The sequence below is a fragment of the Macaca fascicularis genome, chromosome 1 (genome assembly GCF_037993035.2).
Source record: "Macaca fascicularis isolate 582-1 chromosome 1, T2T-MFA8v1.1".
NCBI lineage: Eukaryota > Metazoa > Chordata > Mammalia > Primates > Cercopithecidae > Macaca > Macaca fascicularis.
The window spans coordinates 132,596,795-132,623,765 of NC_088375.1; the positions used below are offsets into that span (position 1 = coordinate 132,596,795).

The 26,971-nt window shown below is 34.7% G+C and overlaps 1 protein-coding gene across 2 annotated transcripts in view; it reads left to right on the forward strand.

Moving 5' to 3' along the window:
* Positions 1-26,589, forward strand: part of OLFM3 (olfactomedin 3) — a 200,291-nt gene extending 173,702 nt beyond the window's left edge. For both annotated transcript variants that reach the window (XM_045366346.3, XM_005542567.5), the window contains exons 4-6: positions 4,267-4,486; positions 22,955-23,061; positions 24,232-26,589. In XM_045366346.3, coding sequence (XP_045222281.1) covers positions 4,267-4,486; positions 22,955-23,061; positions 24,232-24,909 — 1,005 coding nt within the window. In that variant the 3' untranslated portion in view covers positions 24,910-26,589. The remainder of the gene's footprint in view (positions 1-4,266; positions 4,487-22,954; positions 23,062-24,231) is intronic.
* The last annotated feature ends 382 nt before the right edge of the window (positions 26,590-26,971 follow it).

Sequence of the window (26,971 nt, forward strand, 5' to 3'; positions counted from 1 at the left end):
TGTGGCAGAAAGTTTCATGGTTTTGTAATTTTCTTCAGTGGTACTCAAGAGATTGAGTAAAGAGGTATGGAAGAGAGTTACACTCTGAACTCATTTTAAACTTTTACCCAGAAGGTGACAACAGAAGAAAAAGAGGGCAAGAAAGTTAAGGGTATTGAAAAGAGAGGGAACTGAAGTGATTAGTCATGAGGTCTAAATTGAAGAGAGAAGTAAGCAAAGCCAGCAGGTTAAGAAATTAGGACAAACTAGAGCAAGATTTAGAATATACTTAAATTTAAAGATTATTGAAAATGAGAGTATAAGTGAACTGGATAAGTAGGAAACTTATGGATAAATGGTAAACAGAGAAGAATATGAGGTTGAAGAGCAAAATAATTAATTTTAGCCAATATCTATTGAGCACATACATACCACACACAAGGTGTGGCTGGCCCCTCTGCTGGATGTATAATACATAATCTCTCTTCTATGAAAGACAACTAACAGGCAGGTGAATTGATGGTGAATGGAGGCATAAACATTACTTAGGAGTACAAAGGGAGGAGCAATTAATTTTGCTTTAAAAAGACCAGGAGAAGAGTTATGAGAAAGCAGTTTCATACTAGTGACCCTACCCCCCCACTACTAAATTATAGGGGGAGTCAAAAAAAACCAAAGATTTACTATGTCAATTTTCAGTGCTCAGGGTTAGAGTGTAGATGGTAAAATAACAATGTGAACCCAATGCTGAGGTCATCGGCAAAGTAGAAAATAGTAAGCTGGCACCTTAGGTGTGGGAAGAGCATTCCCAGAAGGAACTAGTCAGGAGGAGAGGAGCTCAGACTGTTTAGCACAGATGGACAATGCAGTGAGAATTCTGCAAAGCCAAAGGACAGCTCGAGAGTGTAAGGGTTGACAGGGCTGGGAAATGCATGATGAAGCATGTGCATCTTTGGGAACTTTTGACAAAAGACAGGAAACTAAGAAACAAAAAGAATACAAAACTCAGATAAACCCCAAAGAAATAATGTGCCTAGTCCTGTAAATTGCCTAGCAGCAAATCAGCAGGCTACTGATAAGGAAACAATTTTCAAGCAGCAGCACCTGTGACAATGACTTGGATTTTCTAGTTCATGTATTCCAAGTATATGCTGAAGTTATATGTCAAAATCCAAATAACAGTAATGATAATAACAATAATGATTTTTCAGAATATTATACATATTCAAAGTACAGTTCTAAGCACTTTCAGGATATTAGCTGTATAATCCTCGCAACAATCTTATAACTCAGGCACTATTTTCATTTCCATTTTAAAAATAAGGAAACTGATGCCAAAGAGTGTATTGGTCTATTCTCAACACTGCTATAAAGATCTGCACTGAGACCGGGTAATGTGTGAAAGAAAGAGGATTAATTGACTTACAGTTCTGCATGGCTGGGGAGGCCTCAGGAAACTTATAATCATGGTGGAAGGGGAAGCAGGCACCTTCTTCACAAGGCAGCAGGAGAGAGAGAGAGAGATTGAGAGAGAGGAGCATGAATGCAGAAGTACCACACTTTAAAACCATCAGCTCTCATGAGAACTCACTCAGTATGAGAACAGCATGGGGGAAATCGCCCCCATGATACAATCACCTTTCACCTGGTCCCTCCCGACATGTGGGCATTACAACTTGGGATAAGCTTTAGGTGGGGACACAGAGCCAAACCATATCAAAGAGGTTGAGTAATTTGTCCAGAGACATATATCTAATATGCATGAGAACCAAGATTCAACACACAAAATCCAACTCCAGACTTATACCTCCTAATACTAATGCTGCATTGCTTCTCCAAGTAGACTTTAGGTCTCCGAATTACAAATAATAATAATTAGGTGCTCAACATATATTTGTGGAATTTATTTATTTGTTGAGACCTACCATGAGTTGAATTTTGTTCTAGGTGCTAGTACTATACTTGAAAAGAGGAAATGGAACATTCCAAAGTAAATTCAATATTGAAGAATACTTTTTAAAAAATCTTCCTACCCCGTCTCTACTAAAAATACAAAAAAAATTATCCAGGTGTGGTGGCAGGCGCTTGTAGTCCCAGCTACTCAAGAGGCTGAGGCAGGAGAATGGTGTGAACTCCGGAGGTGGAGCTTGCAGTGAACCGAGATCGCACCACTGCACTCCAGCCTGGGCGACAGAGCGAGACTCCATCTCAAAAGAAAAAAAAAAAATTCCCTCTGATACACAATTTCCATCTTATCAAGAATGTTAAGTAGGTTTTGTCTTCTACACTCTTTCAGACAGAAAGCTTATACCAACTACTATACTTGAGATTGTCATTCTTAGATGAAGAGATTGATGTTGGCTTACTCTAGCTAAGAACTTGGATATAAAAGCAACACAATAGAAAGTGAAATTTTAGAAGAGGTTAGCAAACACAGATCTATGCTATTCTACTGTAATCTTTTAAGTATTTGATATGAGCATTGGGTGGACTTTCTAATGCTCTCATATAAGTTTCCAGAGTTTCACAATTGATTGCCAATCATCAACTTAGGAATTGTTGAAAAGATTAACAAATCTAAATACCTAGTTTTGAATTGAGGGAGAAGAAAAGCTACCAGCATTTTCACATTGAATTGCTCTCTTTTAAATATGGCCATAGTATAATGTAAAACCTTTGATTGTAACAGTTGTTATAATGTGCAGAAAATGATACTAACAGAAATATTCTCATTAAAATCCTAATGAAACAATTGTGTCTTCCTTTAGGGATGCTGCAAGATACTCTAATAAGTCTGTTTCCAAATGAGCTGACAAAATGAGCAAAGCTCTGCAATTCTGCCTTCGACTGTGATATTTATGAATCTTTCTCATTATTAAGTCTCTCCATAGCCTCCCACTCAATATGTACATGTGAACAAATTCAAAGATTCTGAACTTACAGAGCAAGTGGAAATTTCCCCACAAGAAACTCAAGCCCATAAATCAGGGCAGCAATGAGAGCTCCTGCTATTTTAATGCATTTATAGTAATAACATCTCCTGAATGTGATCTAAAAATGCAATTTTCAGCTCCTTACATTAGTGTACAGTATGATTTCTGACAGCACCTATGTATTATTCTCAAATAATCATAAGAGGGACAACTCTTTCCACAAATGATATTATTTCTAATAAATTAGTAATTGAATCAAACTCCTGAAATAAATAAGTAAATATATATACACCTATCCACTACTATGAAGTTAAAGAGAAAAAAGTAAAGGTGACATGTCTAGAAACTCAAGGTGAAATTGTAGGCATGCTTCAGTCCTGTTATGGCTAGGGGTGAGGGATACTGCTTGACAACATACACTTTGTGTGTGTGTGTGTGTGTGTGTGTGTGTATTTGTGTGTGTGTGTGTTTGATGAAAGTCAATGCTTCAGCTTCAAACAACTCTGTGTAACTGGCTCATCTGTTACATAAATTACACACTTTGGTTTCTTAAAGAGTTAATTCACTACATGGGCAAGCAATTCTGCCATACATAACGACCTCTAAATTATCTATGGTAAAATAAATGGAGTCGAAGTATAGGTAATAATTCAAATTAGTAAACAGTAACATACATTTCTTTGAGCCTTGGGAAGCTTCACGTGATTTATTATACTTTCTAAATTTACCTCATAATGAAGTTGTGCTAAAATTGATATTTAAAAGATCAAGGAATACCTGAGCACAAAGGAAAAACAAAGTTGGCAGATGGCCATGATGGAAAAATTCTAAGTGTCAGAGAAAAGCTGATCCAGAGTCCAAAATTTTCTGTATGTGCCCCATAACATGGATATTTAGTAGGTGGATGATTAGACTCAACTGGACAATCATAGGGTATTTGATCTATTTTCAGTCACTTTATTCAAACTTAATTCATAATTAGAAGATGGATTCTGCTTATATTTCTTAATTAGATAATACATCGTTCACTATATAAAATGTTACCAGAAAACGAGATAGTATATAACCCCTAGTTTCTACCATAGGAAGTTTTTCTAATTATAACGAGGAGACATTTGCTGTAGAAAAGTAAGCATTAAAGAAAGATTCTTGTATGGAAAAGCTGAAATAAATGGACTTACTACTAATCATCACATGACCACTTAAATTTTCACAAAATACCTAATTTCAACCAAAAATCAATAAGAAATGTTGAAGCTGTTTTAATAACTTCCTTTAAGTATCATAATAAAAGGAACAGAGTAGCATGATCTGTTTTAAATGACTCTCAGGAACAATAGACTGCTTTTCACAGGAGTTGAAAGAGAAAATGGATGAGCTCCTGCCTTTGATCCCTGTGCTGGAACAGTACAAAACAGATGCTAAGTTAATCACCCAGTTCAAGGAGGAAATACGGAATCTGTCTGCTGTCCTCACTGGAATTCAGGAGGAAATTGGTGCCTATGACTACGAGGAACTACATCAAAGAGTACTGAGCTTGGAAACCAGACTTCGTGACTGCATGAAAAAGCTAAGTGAGTATGGCAATTTCATTTGTCTAAGTTACATTTTTATATAGTTTCAAAGAAAATTGTGTTCTTACGTTTTATAAAGAGTCATAAAATATCTAATTATAAAGAAACCAGAGCCCATTTTCTAAGTGTGAAGTGTCCCCTATTGACTTAAGCATGTCTGGGTACTCTGTGCTAGACTAATGATTTCTTGATTTTTAGAGCACTGTGTTACCATTTGGTGGCTTCAAATAAGTAGTCTGGCAAATACAGTCAATTCTATGGACTACACTAGTGGATATACATTTTATTTTCCAATATGTGATATCAGTCATTGCTTGGCTAGAGGAAAAAGGCTTTTGTTTTTGTTTTTGTTTTTTTTGTTTTTGGTTAGTGGAGAAATTTAGAGACTAGGGAAAGGTAAGTTATCCTGGGACCAAATGTCAAACAGCAATTATTAAAGAAAATGGAAACAATTCCTCCAATTTACAGAATTGCCATCAACTGCTCTGATCTACTCAAGAAATGATAAGGTGGCAACTACTTCAATAGGAACTCACCACTACGTAAAGAATCAAGCATGTGACATGCATGGGTCATGGACTCTAGTTCTTGCCTCCTAAAATGTGTGGTCCAATCTGGTCTGAGTTACAAATTCTTTCATGATATCCATGAGCTAATTATTCAGTTGAAGTCAACATGGGACTAGTCTGCAACTTGAATGTAAACTAAACAAGTGGTCATGAATCGAATAAGGAAGAGTTATAAGTTTATTTAGGATCAGTATTTTAGTTGTTGACATGATGTGACATGACAGGGAGGGCAAGTCAATACCCATAGAAAGTGTTCTCTCAAGATAAATACATCCTTTTGTGGATCAGGAAAATTGGGAAGAGAAGTAAAGAACACACAAAAAATGATTAATTTCTAGTAAAGAAAACTTCAGTGAATAAATGTAAACATTTAAAATAAAATCTGAGTGGCTTACAAGAACATTGTAAAGACTATTTTACAAATATGCTTCAAGTGATAAAAAGAGATCCAAAATGCAAAATGTTGCATTTGGTTATCGCAGTCTCAAAATAGTGTGGGAAATTGCTACATTGGAGGCTCCTCTGTCATCATAACAGGATTTCTAAAAGAATCCAACAAAATGAATCAGGAGGAAATAAGGTAAACCTGAAGGCCTAAACACACGTTCAAGAATCCTCAGCTCTTTATTCCTCGTCAAACACAGTCTGCATTTTTTCATTTACGGTTGGTCTCCTAACAGTCAACTTTGTATAATAGATTCTGTGATTCCAGTTTTCATTCCTCTCTAACTCATTGTACACATTATTGCCCAAGGGATTTTCTGAAGTATAAACCTGAAATTATTTTGCTCTGCTTAAAATCTCCTATGGATACCCTATGTCATAGGATACAGTCCATGGCTTACGTGACCCTTCACGTGTGGCCCTTTCTGCATCTCCAGGCTTAGTTTTTGCCACTTCTCTCGTCACACACTAAGTCCCAGTCATGTGTGCCTTACACTCTCTTACCATGGAGCTGTTATAAGATGCTGGTTGTTTCTGCTCCTGAAACACTCCTTCCCCTATGTACCCAGCCTCCATCAACACACTTTCATCTGCCACATGTGATAAACTATTCATTCGTCAGGTCTCAGTTTAAATGTTGTGTCTTGCTAGAATCATTCATTGCCCTCCCGGACTAGGCTGGTGTCCTTGCCAGGCACTTCCAAACCCTGATATGTCACTAATGATTGGATTTGTCTTGTTTCATTATCATTGCATGTGTAGTACAATGTGTCTTGCTAGACTTTTTTTCCGAGGACAAGAACAATGTCTATCATGTTCACTCTACATGTTGTATCTTCCAATGCCTAGAAAACTACCTGGCGAAGAAAAGTCACTCAATAAATATCTGGTGAATGAATTTACTCTATAAGGAGTCATAGGAATAATTTATACACTTTTCAACAGAGTATTACCTATCTCAAGTAACAGAGAATTATCTGTTTTACTCATAACAAGAAATGCATCTTTTTAGCCACATCCTATTTGAGCCAAAATGGCAGGGCATTATAAGACTAAGCAAGGGAAAAGTTATTTATTTAACATAACACTTAAATAATTCTTTTATATGCTCTGCTTTTATAATTCAAGTTGTGGAGTTTATGGTTAATATACAATAGGTAAATATTACTTACATAAGGAAATTCTGCTGTTATATTTGATTCTTTTTATATTAAGAAATACCTTTAGTTTAATGTCCATATTAGTTAGTGACAGGGCTTGCCAGATGGTGTCTCCACAAAATAAGATTAGAAGTATATCTCCAATGAAGAATTACCCAGTATCCTCAATAATATGAGGTTTACAAAGAAATATCCAGATGCATTTTGTATTAGCTTATAAAATATCTGGTTAAAGATTTTCTGCAAGTGACAATCTGTAGGATTTGTCTGTGTGGGGTTTTGACTTTCTTTTGAGGAGGAGGTCCATTTGTTATAGAGAAACCATTCCAGACCCTGAGAATCAATTCACTCTTTTATTCCTAGCATGTCACAATAAACCCAAGCACATAGGCATTGCATGTAGTGACCCAGCATCTGCTAAGTACAAATGCGCTCTACTGAAGTAAGGATAGGCAATAGAATGATTCTAGTTAGTAAACTTCCTGAAACTTAAAAGTATGTCAGTTATGTTTTTGAATGAACAACACAGAAAACAACTTCTGGGATTTGCTCAATTTTAGAAATGAGCTTTCTTTCTACAGGTATTCTGTCTGGTTTACCTAGACGGAAATAATCTGTACTGCAGTTGGGTAGTTCTATATTCTCCTCAGCTCTTTTTTTAATCCCATTTGTTTGTTTTTTCTAACCCACATATAACCCCCCACATATAGCCCCTTCCAATACTGAAAAAGATATTTTGGACAAAGAGGGTTAATCTAAATAGGCACACATTCATCCTTTTTATTCTTCCTGTTGAACTTTGCATAATATTTCTATAGCATCCTTATGCTTAGGACTTGATCCTTAATATATGTAACATCACGGATCTTCTAAATTAATTTTCTCCAGTGGACCACAATGTTAGAAATAATTTGATTGTCAAATAAACTGCACTAATTAATCAATATTTATTTTTATTTTAGCTAACCTAAAACAAAACTTGGCAACTAATATAATACAAATATCAAATAGCAATAAAATCGGTATTCAACTTTCTTATTTAATACGATGGTTGCTACATAAATTAATGGAGATGCTTCTATAAAATACTGAAAATAGTTCCCACATTTCATAAATGCTTTCATAGATTATTAGCCATCCTCAGCTTTTTATTCACTTAGTAGAGAGGCCATTGCCACAAACAATGAATGTAACTTTTTCATGCTTTTTATCTCAAGAACTGGATAGTTTTTACTATCCCACCATGTTTAGGTCAATTAACCACTTATTGAGCATCTCCTGAGCAAAGAGGATATTTTATCAACTGGACCACAACCCTTAATTACAATGTAGAAAACGTCCAGGCAGAGCCATACAGTCATTTATACAGTGAAGTATAAAGCCACATGGTTGCTGAAAAAATAAATAATTGAAACTTCATATTTTTCATTTTTAAAAGAGCCACTCTATTTGAAAGAAGATGTGCGGTAGTATATATTATATATATTATTATATATGGTGCATAAATATGTGTATGTATATACACAATTGCAGAAGAAATGAAACATATAACTTTAAGTATAGCAGTAGGTTATAGTTTGATTAACACTCAATTTAGTGTTTACATTTCCTGGCAATTGGTACAGTTTGGATCAGTTCATCGCTGAGAACCCTTGAACTCCAAGGCTAATATTATCTCATAAATAAACGCCCAATTATCCATATATCAGAATGCATACACTTAGGGAAGAAAACTAATACTAACATCAGGACCATTAACAGAAAGGGTAGAGAAAAAAAAGCATATCAGGGGCTCAGTTGTTCCAAAAGCGCCTATAATTCAGTTGCTATGCTGCTCAGATCTAGAGTGGGACACTGGATAATTATAGAATCAGCAATATAGTAACAAGAGGAAGAAGGCTTATTCATCAATGGCATCTTCACTCTACACAAATGCTTCTTAACCCACATGGCCAATTAGTACAGGGTAGAAATGGATTGGAGAGAAACAATAAAATTGCAACAATGATGAATGTGTTTTCCCTCACTTTTTCAGTGGATTTGCTTTTAAATAAATGTCACAGCGTACATCACATGAATTTTAAGATGCTAAAAACAAGCTAGTCTCATTGCCTACAAAATCTAAGTTACCCCCAAATGGTAAATAAGGCCCCAAAGGAATCACAACTCATCAAGACCACTGGGGCACCATGGGCACCATTTTGCTTATTTCTACTACAGAATTAAAGATTTGGAGAAATTAGGAAAATCTGTCAATAGCAATGGACCCTCTGGCCTGAATGAGGTACAGTAATGTCCTTTTCTAAGTCCTTAATGTACTCCAGTGAAAGACGGAATAGAATGAAGTCCCCTGTTCTTAACTGAATCATATCACATTCCTAGATATGCAGAATGTAATTGTATGTATGTGAGAATTCTACTGAAAAAACATGGTGAAAGTTTGTACACACCCCTGAGAACACAAAATAGATATTTAATGTAGATTATAATAAGACTTTCCAGCTTTCCAGTCCTCTGCCCCTGACTCTGTCGTGTTAGTGCTGTTTTAGGGCAGTGGTTTGGTGCCATCTAGGGAAGCACTAGATTCTATGACACAACTTTGAGACTTCATGTTTAACAGAAGGAACATTAGAAACTTCAGGTCACAAGTAGAGACTTGAGTTACTGTCTTTACTGTTTCTGCCAAATTAGTTTTTAAACGAGAACCAAATTATCTATGGGCTAATACTTTAATTTAACAATTATTTATTGACTCTCTAATGTGTGCTGGCACTTTGCTAGGTATTTGTGGATACAGGGATGGGAAGGAGACCATCTTCTTCCTGTCAAGGTTACATTTTAGTGGGGACGTCTGACACATAAGTCAATAACTACAGCAATATTGAGTGCCTACTGCTTGACAAGCACTAGGCCAGCTGCTTCACATGTGCTATTTCCAATCTATGCAAGACCTCTGGTTTAGGCATTAGTATCAACAACTTCACTAAAAAAGATACTCAGAAAGTTTAAATTAACTTGTCAAAGATTCATGTTAGAGGCAATCACTTTACATGGAAGTCCTTCTGAGTTCAAAGACTGAGATTTCTTTCCTCACACATAATGTCTTTTGTGGGGTACAAAATAATAAAAAAAACCCTAGATACATCTATAACTTTAATTTAATGAATAGAGCCTCCATCCACCCAATTGTTATGGAAAAAAATAAGTTAGATTCATTTCTGATTCTTCCCTAAGCTTCACACCACCATGTAATCACTGCATCTTTTATCTCCCCTCTCACCAATTTCTCAAAACCACCTCTTCTGCATCGTCACTTCCACCAGCCTAATTCAGAGTGTCATTCGTGATTTTTCAACTGAGTTACTCAAATGGCCTCCTAACCATTTTTTTTAGCTCTCCCTCACTAAAAAATATTTAGTGTGATCTTTCCCCAATACAAATCTTGTTATATTACACCTGTATTCAAGTGGTTTACGTTTAAAATGGAATCCAAACACCTTTGCATGCTTTGTCTTCATGAAATGAACTCTGCCCGATTCTCCAGGCCTTGAGTTCTCAGGTTCTCATCATGCACTCACTCTAAGTTTTAACCATTCTTATCTTTCAGTTTCTAAATTGTGCATGCTTTCTTTACCTTCTTGACATTGAACTTCCTCTCCCTTGTCATGGGACACTCTTCCTTCCCACTTTAACTATTCCATGATTTTTCCTTAATGTGGTTGGATTTCCCCGGCATAGTCTTCCACAACCACCTCCCCTGCTCTCCCATGACACTTAGTACATTAATACATTTTACAGAAAATGCCATTTGTTTTTTTGTTTTAAATCTTCATACCCTTATAGATAAATTCTCCCTGCACTGAGAGATCAGAATCAATGTCTTGTTCTAGTTGAATTTTGGGAGACCATCACAATATACCTGAAACATAGTGGACAAAAATTAGTGTTTGCAGAACGTTCGAGAGCAAATTTAATTTGTAAAATCAAAAGCTTCAAGTTGCTTTAAAGAAATAAATCGATGTGTATCAAATATAAAACACATCAATATCTTTTACAAAGCCAAAAAGCTTCTGGGGGGAAAGGAAAATAAAAGCACAGCCTTTTTTTCATGTTTGTTGTCATTGCCAACTGTCCTGTCTTCAATGGCAATGCAGTATCTCATTCCAAAACATCTGATACTTTGCTTTATTAGCACTTAAAGCAAGAGACACTGAAGATCTCAGTGAAAGCAGGAATTAACAAAAAAGTCAAGCTGTGTGCCTTAGGTAGAGAGGAGTGAGGTTTGACTCAGAAATGTAATAGAGGAAATTTATAAGAATATTCCTTTAAATTAAATTGAATCTTTAAATAAGTCATTTATCAAAAGGAGTCTTGCTCTTCTCAAAATTCTGGGTTGTAAAATAGAATGGCAATGTCTCCATTGTCTATGCATTTTATTCATTCTTCTGGAACTCTGCAACCTTAGTTATATTTTAGCCACATTTTTGGTAATTGGTAAATTTTATCATATATTTATTTATCATTAATTGTCCTCCTTTTATCTCCTACATTTTTCTAGATTACAACTAAATTACGAGCCTCTTAATAATATAAAACCTGTATTTACAAAGGCAAATAGGAATTGTAAAATTAGTTGGGATTTCATAACACAAGTCGTCGTTCAGTTTGAATGCTGAACAGGCTTCTCCTTAAAAAAAAAAAAAAAAAAAAAAAAAAAGTTCGTAATATAGGCTTAATCCCAGAAAAGGTAAAAGGAAGAGTCAAGGAAGTTTCAAAAATAATAAAAAGGGTAAAACTGTGTTAACATTGCAAAATGTGTGTTATTTAGACATGTTCATATTATTATTGATCCCATTAGCCAGATAGTCATTAGAAACTCATTCAGGTGCTCTATCCAATAAAATATTTTAAATATCCATTCTTATCCCTACCTTTCCCTCACTAGTATAACTCGTAAGACTAGACAAATAAAAGTTTAAATAATATAAATTTATTTTACTACCAAATGTATGGTACAGACAAACTTATTTTAAGTACCTAAATAGGTAGACTTTAAAGATCAAATCAGCAGTATTTCTTAATGCATGAGTTCTCTGATGGCCTTAAGTAAAAAGAAATACCATTCTGTCCATAAACATATTCAATAATCCATTTGATTTGTTTATAAAGGCATGGCCTTAGGATTCGAATCCAGAAGCTATTAGTGCAGGATGTTACAGAGTAAGAAATATATATACATAAAAGAGAGGACAGATGGTTTTTACACTTCGTTAGTGCAAACAACTGATCTTCCTGCTGAATCCCAAATGATAGCTTTTCCTGAGCTACTGATTGATAAATATCGATTGTAACCTATTATAAGAAATTTAATGTCCAAAAGTCATGATAGAAATAAAATGATCACTTTCTTCAATTATTACATTTGGTAAGATGTATATTTCAGTACATTTTCTGAATATACACAATGTGCACATGCAATATTTTATAAATGCTAATGTTTCCATATCTTACTGCAGACAGAAGAGCAGAGCAGGAGAAAATCAATGAAGCAAGACTCCTAACTTCCTTCTTTGCCATCCACCTTTGCAGGAACATTTGTCTTCCAGGCATTTGGGAAAATTACCCTTTCTGTCTGGCTCCCTTTGTCCTCATAAAAAGTGAGAGTAAAGTGAGAAAGATAATGACTTATTCGAACAAAAGCTAGTTTGAGGAAGCTGAGAAATAAAAAATGACTCATTGTTTGTTTTATGTTACCACATTTTACAATATCTGTGCTCCATTAGAATCTGGGGATACCTATGTTTACTTAACACTAAGGTACACAAAATTATAAACAAAAACACTGCCAGTTTTATACATTCCTGTAACTTTAATTTTACTAATTTCATTTGGCAAGATGAATTCTAGCTTAGGAAATCAATAACCATTTGTAAGGGAAGCATCTACTAAGAAGAAATCAACATTGAGAGCTCTGTCAGCTTTTTGCTTCCTGAGAATAACGGTAGATGATGGTGATGATAAACATAACGCTGATGGTGTTTATTTTACCACAACCACAAATACCAGCTTCTCTCCATCCGCATATATACGCTGTTGATCCACTATCTAGTCAGTGTTCCCTTAGTTAAAATGAAAAAATGTCAAGCTCAGAATTTTCATGTTATAGATGAGGAAATTCCACTCCAGAGAATAAGTGCATTGTCCAACATCATACGATGACTGAAAGCTGTGGCCTAGATTTGAAACCAGGCTTGCTAACTCATGCTTCAGTGTTCAAACCTGGATGGAACATAGCACTCTAAGAATGTTTCCTGGGAAATTAATGAGAGTAAAAACAGACAGACACTTACAGACAAAAATTATGAAAAAAGGAAAGATAGAAGCATGATTACTCATGGTTACTAAACAGATTAAACTACCATCTGCTCATGGGCTTCATTTATTTAATTATTGTCTTTCACAACATTAGCGTATTGCTCCCTACTAGATTATTTTTTATAAACAAATCTTTCTTAACCAACATCAGCACAACAATAAAAATGTCCTGTAATCTCATATTTTCCTACCCCTATCTCCCTGCTTCTTTTCCCTTGAAAGAATATTTTATAGCTGCTGCTTTGGTTTACGTTCTTTTCAAACCAACTTCAGTTCATTTTCTGGGATCACCACTCTTTATCTGAGTTTTGTAATCAGCAGTGACTCTTGCTGCCACATTTTATGGTGATTTCTTTGATGTTCTGTTGCTAGACATCTTAGTGGTATTTGTCACAGGTCAGTACTACATCCTTCTTAAAACACTTTCTTCTTTTGGATTTCTTAATACCACATTTTTTTATCCCATTTATATATATTCATGGGCTTCTTTGCTGAGTCCTATAAAAATTGTGAGTTACAGAGTTCTGTGCTAGATACCTTTCTCTTTTCTGTGTATACCTTCCCTCTGAGGTAATATGTACTCCTGGCTTTCACTGTCATCATTATGCTAACAATCATCAAAGCTGTGTTGTCAAAACTCAAAGGAGTATCTGTTCCCTAGATTCATATTACTGTTTCCACTGGTATGTGTTACAGTCATGAACAACTTAGAATTGTCCTTGTTGGATTGTTGATTTTTGCTCCCAAACCCATTCCTCCCTCAATCATTTCATCTGAGTAAATGACACTAAAATCTGCCTAGGTGGACAAGTCAACAATCTAGATGTTATCCTTGTTTTTTTTTTTTTTTTTTTTTTGAGTTTGTAAATTCCCTTTCTTCACATCTAATCCAAAGCCTAGTCCTATCCACTTTATTCTAAAAACATACCCCAAGTCCATCTACTTTTCTCCATCTCCACAACTGCTTCCATCATCATCTTTCACCTAAATCAGCCTGATAACCCTTTTTTATTATTTACTTGTTTATTTATTTATTTATTTTGAGACGAGTCTTGCTCTGTCGCCCAGGCTGGAGTGCAGTGGCATGCTGCAAGTTCCACCTCCCGGGTTCATGCCATTGTCTTGCCTCAGCCTCTCGAGTAGCTGTCACTACAGGCACCCGCTATTACACCTGGCTAATTTTTTTGTATTCTTAATAGAGACTAGGTTTCACCGTGTTAGCCAGGATGGTCTTGATCTCCTGACCTCGTGATCCACCCAACTCGGCCTCCCAACAGATAACCTTTTAATGAAACTATCTGTTTATACTCTATCTACTCTGCAATTAATATTCTATACAGTAGCTAGAGAGATCTTTCTAAGGTGCAGCTTACATTCTGTCACTCTCCTCTCCCTTTAAAATAATCCAATGACTTTCCATCATTCCTAGAGTAAAATCCAAATCTTTCCTTCACAAATTTTACAAATTTAATGTGGACTACTGGACTACTCATCTCTCCAACCTCGTCATCTTCTGTTCCAAGTGTATTCTAAACACACTGATCTTCTTTCTGTTTATTTGTTCCTCTTAACTCATCAACTATATTAAGGCCCTTGCAATAACAATAATAATAGCTAATATTTATTAAGTACTTAACTATGTACCAAACACTGTTTTAAACATGTAGCCTGTATTTTTTGTTTAATCTTTTCAATAACACTTTGATATAGATATTATATATATATATTGTTACACGTGAGACACTGAGAGGTTGTAAAATTGTTCAAGGTCTCCAGTGAATAAGAGATAAAATCAGGATTCAAATCCAGGCAGACTCTTTCACCCATGTCCCCAACCACTTTAAGATGCTGCCTTCCCCTAGCTATTCTCTAAATGGCTAAATCCACTAAACAGCTGCTCCAGTAAATAAACTAAATGCCTAAATGTCCTTCTCTTGTCAATAAGATCTCAAATTAAATATCACACACTGAGAGGTCTTCCTTACCCTCCCAATGTCAAGTAGCTCCCCAGTCACTCTTTCTAAAATTGCCCTACTTAAATATTGGCCTTACATTTATTTCTGTATGATATGTTTAGTTTGTTTGTTTGTTTATTTTTAATTTATTATTTCTCTCTTCTCACCAAAATGTAAGCTTCACCAGAACAGAGGTGTCATGCTTTCTCATTATTGTTAACTCTAGTATCTGGAACAGTTGGAACAGTACTTTCTGCTAAACAAAAAACCTTAGCTGGATGAATGAATAAATAAATGAATGAAGCACCCCTGTTTATAGGTCACATACAAAAGCTATTATTTTAAGCACCTAAAAGTTTGCTTTCTAAGGTAAGATTGACTGGAGTAAGAATCAATTTTCCCCACAAAACCAGGTAAAAATAAAAGAGTCACCTAGTCAAAAGACCACTTTACATGATCACCAAATGTAGAGAAACTTTGCGCAAAGCACTTTGTCTCCTAGTCAGTGAAAAGTAAAGGACATTTTCATACATAATTATCATATACCTATTTTGGATTTTAAGCAAGTATATTGCTTTTGAGTATAACACTTTTAACATACTCACTATTTCAGAATAAGAAACTGAAGATGCAGTTATTATTTTTAAATTGTTAATGCTTTGGGACATTGACTTCATTTATAGTATGTTTCTTAGATTAATACAACAAAAATTAGTTTACCCAAAGGATTTGACTCCAAGAGTAAAAGTTGTGATGGACTGAGATCAAATAAAGATTAATACCATGAAGACAAAGCCTGGAATTGGACATTTTGAGTCACTGGGCAGAGAGAAGACAGCTAATGGATGGTAGACATGAAGGAACATAACCCAAAGATTACACAGAGGAGAATCAAATAATGCAAAACACTAAGTTCGTAAGTGTTCATAAGACCTTCCCTGGCCAACACTATATATATATATATATTGATTTCCTCATTATAGGAATAAGTTCTATCATATAGACAGAACAATTACCTTTAAGATACATGTGCAGGAACAAATCAGTGAGATTTGGTGAAATATAACTGTGTTTTATTTTTTTATGTATTCACTTTTTATAAACACGAAACATGGAGCAATAGTTTAATTTGCTTGTTTCTATGTTGACAACTTATGAATATGTTTTGTGGAAGAAGAGTAGAGGCAAATACGGCTAAACATATTTCAAGTTATCTAAGAAGACTGTCTTAAGGAATGCTGTTATGGTACAGTACTCATGACTGAATTTCAATAATTTTTATTTAATATTGACAAATATTTAGTGCACTCATTGCTATGTCCTTTTCTTCTCAATGCAGATTTGGTCTGATACAACATCTTTCTTTAAATTTATTTGCCAGTTGATTTAAAAAAAGAGAAAAGAAGAAGAAAAAAGGCAACAGTAGAACCATAAGCAATAGTATTTTGAGAAGCTGTAACACACGACTTGCCTCCCTTTCACTTTTGTATTCCCAGCACCTAGAATAGTTCTGGTACAAAATAAGTTCACAGTAAATGGTTGTCAAATTAATAAATTAATTATTAAATCTTTAAATAGTAACCATTGTTTTTACCCTCTAACATATTTCAGAGAAATGCTTAGTGCTACAAGAAAGTAAAGTTTGCTTTCTAAGGTAAGATTGACTGGAGTAAGAATCAGTTTTCCTCACAAAACCAGGTACAAAATAAAAGAGTCAACTAGCCAAAACACCACTTTACCATGGTCACCCAATGTGTAGTTTAAGAGCCAGAAGCTTTTAACCTCTGGTACAAATTCTGTCCTAAGTTTTGGTCAAAATCATCTAAGGCTCAGCAGTGTCTCTTCGCCATAGAGATGCAAGGCTGGATTAGATTCAAGCACTATCGAAGCCAAAGACACCCCAAGCCAGTGATATGCTGTGGGTTGTTCGGAAATGTTGATTAGATAAGGCTCATGGTATGATTAGAGCCCCACGGACAGTTCTTGTTCAGGTTTCAACTAATCAACATCTGATTATGTACACCTCAACATCTGAAATATGCAGACATTTGGGACAAATACCGGGATCGTGTCTTCTTGCTTTGTACAAATCATGCTTCAGTCTGGCTAATAAGGTACCTATATCATAGGAAGCAGTTTTTCTGGTAAAGCAAACTTCACTTTGAAGTTTAATTTTATAGTTTGGCCATCTAAAATGTTTAGTCAAACTCCGTAACTACAAAATCTATATTCATTTGGACAACAGAAAGAACTTGAGGTCACCATAAATTTTTACCTATTGTATTTCCACTTGGCAATTTCCTCTGAGTATAAAGTTTTGTGGGAATGCACAATACATTATGTTTATGTTTCATATTTGAGACATTATATTAATCTGTGTTCAGAACAAAATTCGACTCACCTGACTTCTGAGATCCTGTGTATGTATATTTTTTCAAATAATCATAAAAACCATTCACATTTTTAAAATATTTTTAAGTTTTAGACTAACATTTTCTCCTTTAACTAGTGGATCTTCAACAGGAGTATATTTTTCCAAGATTGTAATCATTTAACTACTTTGAAAATGCACATCATTCTTACTTGAATCATATGTACAGCATCTTTTATTACAGCTCCTGCACATTTAGTAACCACTGTAAATTTTATTAGCTCTGACGCATTAAGTGATAAATATTATCACAATTCATAATATAAGTTCTATTTTTTTAAGGTTGAAAGAATTAAAGAGCAAGAGATTGCTATGTCAATTGTAAGAGCTAAAAGTTTAAAGAACAGAGTTTCTATCTATTCCTTGCAGGATGAAGACCAAATTAAAATGCAGAACATTCACAGTTTAAATTTCTGCAAACTATTTACATCTTCCATTTTCATCTACTTCCTGGCCCCAAGGAAGCATGGCATATTAAACCTGGAAATGATTTTTCAAAAGGCAATATATAAATGTGATTTTTGCTTTATAAAATTAAAGGCTACTAAATTTTTGTAGCTATTTTAACTTTTTACATTATAACCTAAATATTGTATGCACATAGCTGGAACATTGTATGCTTAGAATAAAAAGCAACAGTCTCCTTCTTTAGCTCTGCTCCCCAGTTTCAACCACATTTTACAGTTTAATTTTAGGGCTATTAGTGATTATGTCTAAATTTTTAATAACATGCTTTTTTTCTTCAATTATTTTGGTTTACAGTTTTAGACCTTGTTTATTGACTTCCTGCTCTGCAAGATGAGGATTTAGATAACTTTGCCAACTCCGCTTTCTTTCATGTTTCTTCCTAATATGATTTCATGACTCTTCACACTTCGACCCTATCAATTTTATAATTTCAAGTCTTAGATTTAAATCTTCATTATTTTTCAACAATAGGAAAAATCTCTTACCACCATATTTTTTAAATATGAAGACAGTTACACCCCCATCTTTCTTTCCATTTCTTCTCCCAATGCTTAATTCCCTAACAACGTGGACTTTACCTATTCTTCCATGTTGTCATGATTGGAAACATTTTGGCTTTCCTGTAATCACAGAGCAGATGAGATGTCTAACAAGTTTTATGGAATTAGTTTATGGACTGATTCTACAAGTTAGACATGAGTGTTTAGATTATTATAGCAATGTTTGTATTGTTCCGTGGGAGCTAAGTGTTGAACTGAGATACATTTCCTTCCTCTTTACCCCCAAGGTCATATTTGTTCCATTCAGTGGAGACTATTACTAGAGTTAAATTCAAGTGAATTATTTTGTATACATCAATAATTGCCTTTGCATTACCCAGTTTTTCTAGAATATCTCATACAGTCTATCTATGTATCAATTCCACTTATTTCTGAGACCTCCCTCTTGGAACTGTGTTTCCATTCTGGGATGGTTGCTCTCAAGGTCCACTGCATAGTTGCCATTCTGGGACAGGAAATCACTATTTTCCTGTCTGGTACCTTCCCCTGTCTTGGTGTACTCACTGCAATATATACCCAAGTAATTTATGAAGAAAGAGTTCATTGTAGGTAAATTTTTGGAAAGTGCACATGTCAAAAAAATATCTTTATTCTGTTTTCTTCTGATTTTCTTCCTAAATATAAAGGCTCTCATCATTGTCTCCTAGCATCCAGTATTGGTGATGAGAAGCCCAATTCTGGTCTAATTCTACCTGTTTGCATGTGACAAGCTCATATTCTTTCTCTAAAAAGTTTCCATTTCAATTTACTCTTAATCTTGTAACATTTCACAGTAGTTTTTTTAGAAGTAGATCTTTTTTTCATTCATTATCATGTGTTCTTTTAATCTGAATATTTAGGTTTTGTTACTGGGGAGATTTCCTGTATAATTTCTTTGATAATTTTCTCTCCTCTTTTTCTCTCTCCTCTCATTCTAGAAACCTTGCTCTCCGGATGTTAGAGCTTCTAGATTGATCTGAGATGTGTCCATATTTTTTCTCTTATTTTCATTTTTATCTTTTTTGCTTTATTTTGGGGATAACTCTTTTTATCTTGCAACCTATTTTTAATATAATTATATTTTTGTTTTCTAATAGTTCTTTTGTGTTTTCCTTTTACAATACACAGTATATATTATACAAATCTCTTAGAAGGTACTAGGATCTTGTTTATTCCGAGTCATCTCTTCTGTGGGGAGCCCTGGTTTTTCTGAGCATTTACATCAGTCATTCTTACAAACTTTTTGAAACTATCTGGCCATCCTTGGATATGCATACATTTTTAAAGTTTTGAACAATAAATCTGCTTGGAAACTCTTATTATTAAGATAGGGCTTGACAATTCTTTCTATGGTCAGTAGGAAGGGAAACCACCAATGTCATTGTGTAGAAGCCTTTGTTCTGGCCCTCCAATGTCTTTATTAGTCACCCTAAGTACTCTCAGATCACCAACATAGTTTCATATTTTTTTTCCTTTGCCTTCTGGAGTTCTGCATCTACAGATGAAGATGGAATCAATTGCTTTTAATGCATGATTTAAGTGGTGTACCTGTTTTCAGAGTCCCATCTGACTCCTAGCATTCTTTCTACTTATATTTCTTTCTTTTTTTTTTCTTTTTTTTTTTTTTTTTTTTTTTGAGACGGAGTCTCGCTCTGTCGCCCAGGCTGGAGTGCAGTGGCCGGATCTCGGCTCACTGCAAGCTCTGCCTCCCGGGTTTACGCCATTCTCCTGCCTCAGCCTCCCGAGTAGCTGGGACTACAGGCGCCCGCCACCGCGCCCGGCTAGTTTTTTGTATTTTTTTGGAGAGACGGGGTTTCGCCGTGTTAGCCAGGATGGTCTCGATCTCCTGACCTCGTGATCCGCCCGTCTCGGCCTCCCAAAGTGCTGGGATTACAGGCTTGAGCCACCGCGCCCGGCCTCTACTTATATTTCTGAGTCCTTTCCTTTTTCTCTTCAAGGCAGATCATCTCCCTCCTTGGGTCTCACTTGCTCTGCTTAAACACAAATGCATCTTATTCCATCTTCATCTTTAATGACCACTCTTCATCAACCCTGCATTCTGGAAATTGGTTCAAATTTCTTCACTAATGGCTCTTGTACCTTTTCTTTTCTTTTTCCTTTTGTTTTTGTTTTTTTTTTCCACTCATGGTTTACTCCTTTACCATCATTTTAATGAGATCATAGAAAATGAAAGCAGATAAAATCATGTATCACTTCATCATCTTAAGTCAGAATTACTTTTCTATGCTTAGAAAAAAAAAATCACATCTTTTATGATGCTTTTAGGGGAAAGAGAGGCCCTTCTATTTGTTATACTCTACTTACACTTGAAATTGTTATGCTCATATCATCTGTGGATTAACAAATGTATATGGGACATTATTAAAAATAGTATTACTCCCACTTATTCTGCATTCAGAAAATATACTCAACTAGATCTGTTCAGAATATGATTAACATTTTCTAGTTCAAACTGATACTACTTTACTCATATATTGTTTGTGTGTTTATAGCAGGTAGAGCTTATATAGTCTAAATAGGCTTAATGCAAGGTCTTGGTATTCTATAGATAATGTCATAAAGTCTTCTGAATTATTGGTCTAGTTTTACTGATTTGAGGAAATCATAAAGTAACCCACTCTATGGATATAACGATACTATCACATTTGATTTCTTTTACATAAAGGGAAAAATATATTCAATTCAGGTTTTATGAAATGCTAGAGATTACTAAATTTGTAGTTATCACTGAACTAATAATGCAAAATATGCTACCATTCATCATCTTCCTAACTGCAAAGCTTAGTATTCTGCCAATTATAAATTATTCTTATAAGAAGTACATATAGAGAAAACTGAGCCAAAATAAGTTTCAAGTTATAATTAGTTTGTCTTTGATTTGCTTTGGGTATTCTTGTCTTTCCAAACAAACAAGGACCAACAGGAACTAATAGAAATTGATCAATTCTAAATAGTCAGAGGAGGAAAGAAGATATGTAGAACAAATAGGACGCAAAAAAGTTTTTAAAAAAGAAAGAAATAGAAGAAAATAACATGATATAAATGGATGAGAAAGAAGACTTTTTTGTTTACACCAAAATCCAACATTTATAGGCAGTCATATTGCCTTTCACAATGTGTATAATTAATAAATCACTTTTAAATTTTGCTGTTTAAAAATCTCATAAAACTATATATTGGGTGCTATGCTTACTACCTGGGTACAAAATACCTGTGTAACAAACCTGCACATGTACCCCTAAAATAAAAGTTGAATTTAAAATAAATAAAAAGAAAGATAAGCATAATAAGTGACCCAAACTAATATAATTCAGATAAAGGGACAAAAACATTATTTTATAATATGGTTAAAACTTTATAGTAATCTTTTTTTTTAATCTCACAAAAATATGTAGCTTTCTGTTTGGTTTTGGCTTTGGCATTTATGAAGTCCAAGCTACTTCTAAGATCTTATTCACAGCCAGGCTGGGTTGATAAAAATATTACAACTTTTTTTCATGAAAATCATTAATTTTTTGTCACGTATTACATCTCCTCATCTTTCTTTTTTTTTTTTTTTTTTTCCCCGAGACGGAGTCTTGCTCTGTTGCCCAGGCTGGAGTGAAGTGGAGCGATCTCGGCTCACTGTAAGCTCCGCCTCCCGGGTTCACGCCATTCTCCTGCCTCAGCCTCCCGAGTAACAGGCGCCCACCACCACGCCTGGCTAATTTTTTTGTATTTTTAGTAGAGACGGGGTTTCACCGTGGTCTCGATCTCCTGACCCCGTGATCCACCCGCCTCGGCCTCCCAAAGTGCTGGGATTACAGGCGTGAACCACCGTGCCCGGCCTCCTCATCTTTCATCTACATGTGACTTCAGGGTCTGAGGGTTTGAGTTTTGGGGGTTTTGTTCTGTGTGTGTTTATATCTGCCCTATCAGACCTGTTATCTGTATAAGGCATTTACCTTTAAAAGCTCTACATCTTTCTTATAGACTGTGGTTGAATTTTTTATTCTTATAGCCTGTAAAGTTATCTTCTTGGGGACTGCTGCTTTGCCAATATCGAATGAAAATCAATTGGTAGTGTTTTTCTGGCTGGCATGAGTTATCCATAGTCACAAAGCATAGGGACAGGGGAAGGGCAGGAGTTTCTAGCCATCAATTAAACAGATCCATGGGCAATTTGCTTCATTTTTCTAACTTTTTACTTAAGAGAAGCTGCCACCGAATTGGTATAATGATAATGATAATGATGTCCCTCATTTATTTCTTTACAGATTGTACAAATCATTTCCCACTTTAAAATTTTATGTTTAAAATTTGAAGCATTGAAGAAGCGACTCCTCATGGTTCAATGTTCGGTTAAAGGCCCAGCACCCACTGTGAATAATCATTTATTCAGAAATGTTATATTAATCCCATGCATTGGCTTAGTTCTATGATCCCCTTCTTTGCTCTTAGTGTGAGTATGCATACTGGAATCACTGGTTTTGTTCACCTAACATGTTTGTGTTTCTCTAATTTCAGCATGTGGCAAATTGATGAAAATCACAGGCCCAGTTACAGTCAAGACATCTGGAACCCGATTTGGTGCTTGGATGACAGATCCTTTAGCATCTGAAAAAAACAACAGAGTATGTTTCTCCCACAAACACCTTTGCTTAGAATTAAGTTCTGCTTACACTTTTTCTCCTCTGGACTATTCATTTTCTTCAGGGATATTTGTTTGTACTTGAAAACTGTTACATAATTTGCAAATATTTTCTGTTTGATATTAACATATCTAAGAAAGAATGGCAAATCTATTTTAGTAAAATATTACATCTTCTAATTCATCAGTTTAGCAAATCTAATTTTATTGATTTTAGTCATGTTTTATGCTTGAGAAGGGCTAACTTCCTGTATACTCTTTCTAAAATATGTTCTTTAGTATGAAAATATAGCACTAAATAAGTGAAAAACTCAAGGGCAAACTTCCCTGCATACTCTTTCTAAAGTATGTTCTTTAGTGTGAAAAAAATAGCACTAAATAAATGAAAAACTCAAGGGCAAAACCAATTTACTAAATAAGCTTAAATATCCCTGAAGTCTAGAAGTAATTTTAAAAACAATAGCACTGAAACTTTTGGGGGGTATTTTCATAAGTTAACAATGTTTGTGTTATATAAATCAATATACTAGAAGCTTGCCAAGCTCTATTTATGTCATATTACAGAACTCAGTATAAATTAAGATTCTCTTGGGTTCCTTCCAAATAAGTTAGTTATTAAGTTAGTAAAATGGTTTCTTTAAAATGTAGTTGTACTTACAAGCTAGCCCAATAAACAAGTGTTTCTAGAAGATTCTATGGTACTTATTTCAGTTTAATATGCAAAACTAGACTATGCATTTTTTTTCCAGAGCAAGAGAGAGAATAAATGTAATTTGCTGAAGGTTATGTTTGTTGTAGTTTTCACTGATTGTATTATTTATCAGGTGTTGTAATTTGCATTGACATATGTTTGGTTCACTCAGTGATATGCACCAAATGGTCAGGAATTTAAAAAACAAAGAAAGAAAAAAAAAGCAAAAAAGCAAATTGATGTCAAGGTAGTAAATTCAGTGATTTCTTTTTCACATAGACAGACCATAGCAATATTTTTACAAAAGCCTGAAATACATTGCAGCAAGTCAGCAGTAAGATAGTGTGGCTTCCAGAGCCTGAGAATTATAATAAAAAGTGCTGACTCTCACTGTCTTTCTTTTGGAATTATCAGAAAAGTACAGAATTTAGTCACTCCATTTATTTTTTTCCTTCTTCTCAGGTCTGGTACATGGACAGTTATACTAACAATAAAATTGTTCGTGAATACAAATCAATTGCAGACTTTGTCAGTGGGGCTGAATCAAGGACATACAACCTTCCTTTCAAGTGGGCAGGAACTAACCATGTTGTCTACAATGGCTCACTCTATTTTAACAAGTATCAGAGTAATATCATCATCAAATACAGCTTTGATATGGGGAGAGTGCTTGCCCAACGAAGCCTGGAGTATGCTGGTTTTCATAATGTTTACCCCTACACATGGGGTGGATTCTCTGACATCGACCTAATGGCTGATGAAATCGGGCTGTGGGCTGTGTATGCAACTAACCAGAATGCAGGCAATATTGTCATCAGCCAACTTAACCAAGATACCTTGGAGGTGATGAAGAGCTGGAGCACTGGCTACCCCAAGAGAAGTGCAGGGGAATCTTTCATGATCTGTGGGACACTGTATGTCACCAACTCCCACTTAACTGGAGCCAAGGTGTATTATTCCTATTCCACCAAAACCTCCACATATGAGTACACAGACATTCCCTTCCATAACCAATACTTTCACATATCCATGCTTGACTACAATGCAAGAGATCGAGCTCTTTATGCCTGGAACAATGGCCACCAGGTCCTGTTCAATGTCACCCTTTTCCATATCATCAAGACAGAGGATGACACATAGGCAAATGTGATATGTTTTCATTGATCTAAACAGTGTAACTTGTGATAAACTCTATAGGACCCCTTCCATTTTTTTTCTTCATTATTATTTTTCATCATTTCTCCAAAGCAAAGCATTTTTATTGTAAAGTTGGTGTTTCAAAAAAATAGCTGAGCTTGTCTAACTTACCATGTTGGAAACACATCTTAACTTCTAAATTTATAAGGCCTATCATGCCCTTGTCATGAAAAGCACTAAAACAAAAGAGTTTAAGTGGCAAAAGTCATAGTTTTGCAAGAGATAAATGATCTGCCTTATATTAGAGTCAGAGACTAATGGTGGCTTAAATGCATGAATGTCTTTTTTTTTTTTTTTAACTGTCATTTTTTTACTGTCTTTTGCTCCATACCAGGAAATATTTTGGTAGGAATTAGAAGAACAAAAAGCACTTTTACCCCATCTATTTCTTTTTAAAAAAGTAAGGATTTCATTTATATTGAAAAACAATATTAATCATTTTGTTGTTAACACAATTCTCTGATGCGGTGCTGTACAGTCATTTTTAAATCTCTTGCTAACATTTTATTGGCAGTATGTATTTCTACCATTGTAACCACCATTGTGCTATTGTAACTCTTCACTTCTGTGAAAGTAATATTTTTTATAAAATACACTGAAATTTAATCTCAGTAATTGAGTCCATTTTCAAGTGTGGTCAAGAATAATCTTCTTGGCTTACCCCTTTACATAAGCATTATAAACTAAAATGAAGACCAAACCAGATACCTTACATAGAGTCTTTATTTTAACCCAAGTTTATTGGGCCACTGACATTGAATGCAACACCTCTTTTCGTACACCTTAGTTACTCTGCTCACTCCACTGAATGCAGCCCATATAGTTTTTGGCACAAGATGCAGCTGGATTCCAAATATTGGATTTGAGTTGACTCTACTCATTTCTTATATACTAAAGAAATTTTGTTCTTCATAGTTAAATGTACTAGCATTTAATTTATATTTGACATACAACTTGCAATAATGAAATTCCTTTTGTCAGGACCCTGAAAAGTACATAAGCACATTTGAAAACTATTAGAAAAAAAATTTCTGTAATGTCCTCTAGATTTACATTATGAGCCTTGAGGAGTTATTGGCAAGATTTGTGCAAAATAAAATGATGAGGAGACTTGGGAGTTGTCTTTGTGGTTTCAAAAGTGTAAATAACCAATTCAGAAAACGAAATGGAAAAACAACCCCTTGTTACCTTGATTCACTGTATGTGGGAAAATAATGTAATCGAAAGGGAAGAGCTTTAATAATACTTACATTAATAACTCTATAAAACATATAATCAAACTATATATCAAACATTTCATTGAGTTTGACTGCATTTTCCACATATTAAAAAAATAGTTCCTTAAGGCAGCTTTATGGAAACTAATATGGGTTGGTTTTACAATTTAAAAAGTATATTCTATAATAAATAATAAAACATTGTTTTAAATGTTTAGTTTCACACATACATAGTACCACAATTTTCTTTGGAAGATAAGGATGTAACAATTTAGATAAAGCATCATGTAAAGAAATCCTAATATGTAAGTGTAATTCATTTCAAATGTCACAAGTAAGGCATCATCCTCAAATATCTCACTGTCAAAATTGTAGAATTAAATGACCCAATATTGAAACTGTCAAAGTTTAACAATGATTTCTTTTTTTTTTGCCTACAAAAAGTTAGCATGATTTAATGACTACTGTGGGTCCTTTTGCAATATTTTATTCTTTTTTTACAAGTTGATGTAAGCTCTGGTTTGCTACTGGGAGTTGGAAAATTTCGGAGATTCACTTATCATTGCACACACACCACAAAAATAATCAGTCTGTGTTCCATATATTGAGTTTGTACGAGGAAAGGAAGTCACTTTAATTTTTAAAAAGAATGAATTTTTAAGTAGAGAGCCTCTAATAGATATCTGTGTCATCACTACTTGTTTGTTTAAAACAATGTTATGTGGTACCACATACATTCAAAATTTGGCTGATTACAGCTTATTCATGAGGTATAAAGCTTGCAAACC